This window comes from Lotus japonicus, chromosome 3, assembly GCF_012489685.1.
Source record: "Lotus japonicus ecotype B-129 chromosome 3, LjGifu_v1.2".
Taxonomy (NCBI): domain Eukaryota; kingdom Viridiplantae; phylum Streptophyta; class Magnoliopsida; order Fabales; family Fabaceae; genus Lotus; species Lotus japonicus.
The window spans coordinates 75,525,066-75,529,675 of NC_080043.1; the positions used below are offsets into that span (position 1 = coordinate 75,525,066).

The 4,610-nt window shown below is 33.5% G+C and overlaps 1 protein-coding gene across 1 annotated transcript; it reads left to right on the plus strand.

The window, feature by feature from the left end:
* Positions 1–578: 578 nt before the first annotated feature.
* LOC130745933 (ethylene-responsive transcription factor ERF036-like) lies at positions 579–1,777 on the plus strand. The gene has a single exon (XM_057598376.1). It carries the CDS (start codon positions 835–837, stop codon positions 1,564–1,566), a length of 732 nt encoding a protein of 243 aa, XP_057454359.1. The 5' UTR covers positions 579–834; the 3' UTR covers positions 1,567–1,777.
* Positions 1,778–4,610: the final 2,833 nt, after the last annotated feature.

Here is a 4,610-nt window from a genome sequence, read left to right on the forward strand (position 1 = left end):
CCTGCTTAAAAAAATTCACTACCTCTCCCCACATGTGCTATTTTATCTCCCTGTTAAAATTAAATAAGATGTGTACCAAAACAATTTACCAAGGTTGCATATTATATTAAAGTAATTTGTTGACCTGCTACAAATATTAAAATTAACTTAGCTTTTAATACATTGAGTGCATTTTCTTCATTATCATGTGTGAGAATTGATATTGACTATCCAATTTATCATCTTTTATATTTCACTAAATCTTTCAAAAAAAAAAATATCAATGACTTTAAGTATTTTTAATAGATTTTTTTCGCAAACAACTCTCAAATCTGCGCATAGTTTGAATTTTCATAAAATAATAAGGACTATTAGTTTGACAAGTTTATTTGTGGATAATTATGTCATTTCACAAATATGACTTTTCTTTCCTCTCACCTTTTCTCTCAAACCAAACAACCTAAAAAGTCATCTCACTTTCCTTTCCTTTATCTTTCTTTCCTCTCCCTTTCTCTTCCAACCAAACATACCCTTTATATAGAGCTCATATGAATATAAATAGATCAATTCGAGATAGATATTGAAGAAAAAACACAAAAAGTTGCTACTATTTTGCTATTTTTTTATATACATTATTGGTAGGTCAAGTGTCGTTATATGAATGAGCGTTTCCTTCACTACAAAAGGACTTAGGCATAGAGTGTGCTACTGTGCTTGCCCCAATCATCCCCTAGCTATCTCTCTACTCTACTTACTGTGTTCTGATTCCTCTATATTTGCTCTCTGCTCCCTACATTCTTCTCCACTCCACAACACAACACATTCCAACAACTACAATTTTTTACTAATTTCCCAATGACACTAACAAACCCTTCTGAAACATCCACCACCGCCACAACCACCACCACTACCACCACCTCCTCCTCCACATCTTCCCCACAATCACCCTCACATTCCCTCCACAAAACAGAGACCCCTCAAAAACAGAGCACCACCCAAAAACAGAGCACCCGCAAGAGACCCAGAGACTGCAGCGAGCACCGTGTCTATCACGGCGTCAGAAAGCGCAACTGGGGCAAATGGGTATCGGAAATCCGTGAGCCACGGAAGAAATCACGCATCTGGCTCGGCTCCTTCGACACCCCTGAAAAGGCCGCTAGAGCCCACGACGTCGCGGCTCTCACCATCAAGGGCCCCTCCGCCATCCTCAACTTCCCCCACATCGCCGACATGCTCCCCAAACCCGCCACGTCATCCCCGCACGACATCCAAGTCGCAGCTTCAGCTGCAGCCGCCATGGTTGACTTCGACACTACGACTTCTCCTCCATCGTCTCTGTCTTCTTCAGAGTCCTCAGAGGAGCTGAGTGAGATTGTTGAGCTTCCGAAGATTGAAGACTGGGTGGATAATTCCAGAGATGAGTTCATTTTGGTTGATTTGGTAGAAAGTTGGGTGTATCCTCCATCAATGGGGTTAGAGGGAATCGAGTTCTGCGCTGCTTTTTCTGAGGAATATTTTGCAGAACAGAGTTTTATTGGAGGAGTAGATTACTCTGAGTCTGAGATTGAGATACCCATTTGGGATTGATTCCAATTTGACTTTTGGCACTTACATTACAAACACATCCTCTTCAATTCCCAATATGAGAGGTTAATTAACATTAGCATAGTGGTATCATCAATGGTGTTTGGCTATTTTTGCTGTCACTGGTCCTGGGGTCAGATCCTTGGGCATTTAGTGTAATATATATTGTATACTATATTGTATTCTATATATACATTCCTAACTACTTTGGCAACTCCAATTAAAACCAGGTCACTTCTCTCTCTATGCATTGTTTTCTTTTGTTTCTGTTTGTTTATGAAGGTATTCATATAGGAAGCAATAGTCATCAAACTAATTTTTCCGAGGATTTTACATTAAATTTATATGTATTTTGTAATTAATATTTTTCCATATAGACTCACGTAGATCAAATTTTTGACTAAATGTTTAAAGAATTTAGATATCTACTGTATTGTTTTGCATAGTTTTTATTATCTTTCTCTCTCATCGCTAGAAATGAAAAATGTGAAATGTCACATTAGTAAGTTTCTACCACATTGCATTAGTGTAACTTTTACTTTGTGGTTGATATACTTCATAAAAATGACTTCATTATCAGTAAAATCCCTTATAATGTAGCTTTTAATTAAGTTTAATGACGTTGTGACATATGGAATAAGACTTTTGTTATTGTTTTTTTTTTTTTGAACAGACTTTTGTTATTGTTATTAGTTGATATTTCTTGTAAGATCATTTGAGAATATTCTAAAAGATCCTGCAAGGGCTTGATTTGGGGTGTATTCACTTTAGATAAGAAGAGAGAACAACAAAATTAAATATACATGGTTGAAGAAGGCTGATGATATCATAAGGAAAAAAAATGTGGTGTTAGTATAATAAGAATATTGTTTTCAAAACATAAAAATAAATGTTTTGAAGTGGGATGACAATGAGGGATTAAAAGTTGGGTAATTTTGTGAAAAACTAATTTACTAATATTACTGACAACTAGCATTTTTTTATAAAAAAAATTTGATATCATCCTTTTATATTTTTATGCCTACCAAAATTGACACATTTATGTTTGTGGGATAAATTACTGACCACATTTAAGATTGTGACATACAATAATACCTTTCGTATTCACGGAAAAATATCAAATGATATGGTATAAGAAAAAAAAATGCAAACAGGTTGCAAAATTAATTCCCTTAAAAGTTTGATGATTGTGAAAGTGATGTTCAGTGACATCATTAGCTCACACATAAATACCTTGCATACGCAATAATTTAAGCTGATTTGTGTGCTAGTGATATTGATAGTATATTGGTATGTACTCTCACTCCTCTATTCTTATAGTAATTGTCACTATTTTAAATTTTTTGTTTTTATTTTTTGGGTTTTCTAAATAATTCATGATAAAGTTTGGGTTAAATAACTCATCACTGATCACCCAATCACATTAAAGATAAGTGAGTTGAAATTTCTATATTTTATTTATTAATTTATTTCCAACTCATTTATCTCCAATGTGATTGGATGATGAGTTATTTAACCCAAACTTTATCATGGTTCATTTAAACAACCTTATTTTCTTGTCACTTTTAATGGTGGTAGGAGAAACAAATGTCACCGCAAAGCATTCATTTGCACCGCCATATTTTTAGTTTTTTTTTTTAATATGAGGACAAAAAAGAAGATATAATATTAGCATGACAGGAAGATAAAATAGATATACAAAAGTGAAAATACAATTAAAGAGAACGCGAGTGCGAATATATTAAATTTGATGAAAAAACAGTTTTATGATTTATGCTATGCCTGATTTGATGAAAATAGGAAGAAAAAAGGAAAATTATGGAAACAAAACACAAAAATCAGTAAGGTTTCACTATTTGTTTACCTATTAAAATAAAAAGAAAAAGAAAAGTCATGCATGAGCTACACACAAGGTCTTTCCTAAAAAATAAGAGAAAGGGGAGGAAAGCTTTCTTTTCAAGCAAATTTCTTGTTATAGTCTTCATGACATATCTTATAGAGGTAGAGCGGTTAAAACGGGCCAATTCGATCAGCTTAATGGGCTTGTTCGCCACTGGTTATTATGAAAGTGGGTTGAGTTAACGAGAATCATTAATTGCTATACGAGTCACAGAAAAATTAATCTTGCTCGATACATCAGATTGGCTTGAGGGTTTCTACGGAAAAAAACATAACCAAATCTAAAACATGGGGGAAAATGAAAAAAAAATTAGAAACAAATTACTAAAAGGTTATATAATAAACTACTTATATTACATTTAAATAGGGTATCCAACGAATTCAAATCTCCAAAATTATCATAACATTTCATAAGTAAATAAATAAAAAATAAAAATTGTTTGGCTTGCGGGCCAACAAAACTAAACCTGATACAAACCCGTTTGATCTACGGGTTAGATGAGTCGGATTGGTCTAACCTGAGATATACACAACTATATTTTGACCAATTCAACCCCTTAACGAGTCAGTTTATTAACCGATCTAAATAGAGGGTAGCCATGGGCAGTGGCGGATCTAGGACCCGGGGTCAGGGGGTTCAAATTTTTTAAATGAACACATCGGTAAAAATATAATTAAAAAAACTTTAACATGTTTTATACATCAGAAATTATACAAGTCATAGTTGTGCAAATAGGTGAATTTTTTATGCAAATAGGTGCAAAACTTGGTTTACTAGTATAATTTAAAATTTTCAGGGGGTTCAAAAAAATATTATATAGGGTAAATAATTATTATAGCTAGGGGGGTTATGTGCAATTTTTTTTTTCCAGGGGGTTCAATTGAACCCCTCACTCTAAGCTACATCCGCCACTGGCCATGGGCCCAAATTTTTCTTCGAAAAAGAAAAATATACAAATACGAGTATTTGTATAGTTATTGAAAAAATGTATATATATATATATAGTCAAAATATTGATGAAACATTACCACGTACATAGTCATATACTTTGATGTTCATATATTTACTAAAGTTAAACCTTTGCTTAGTGGTAATATTTTCCTTTTGCAACATCTTTTCCACATTAGTTTTTGACGGAATTGACGAA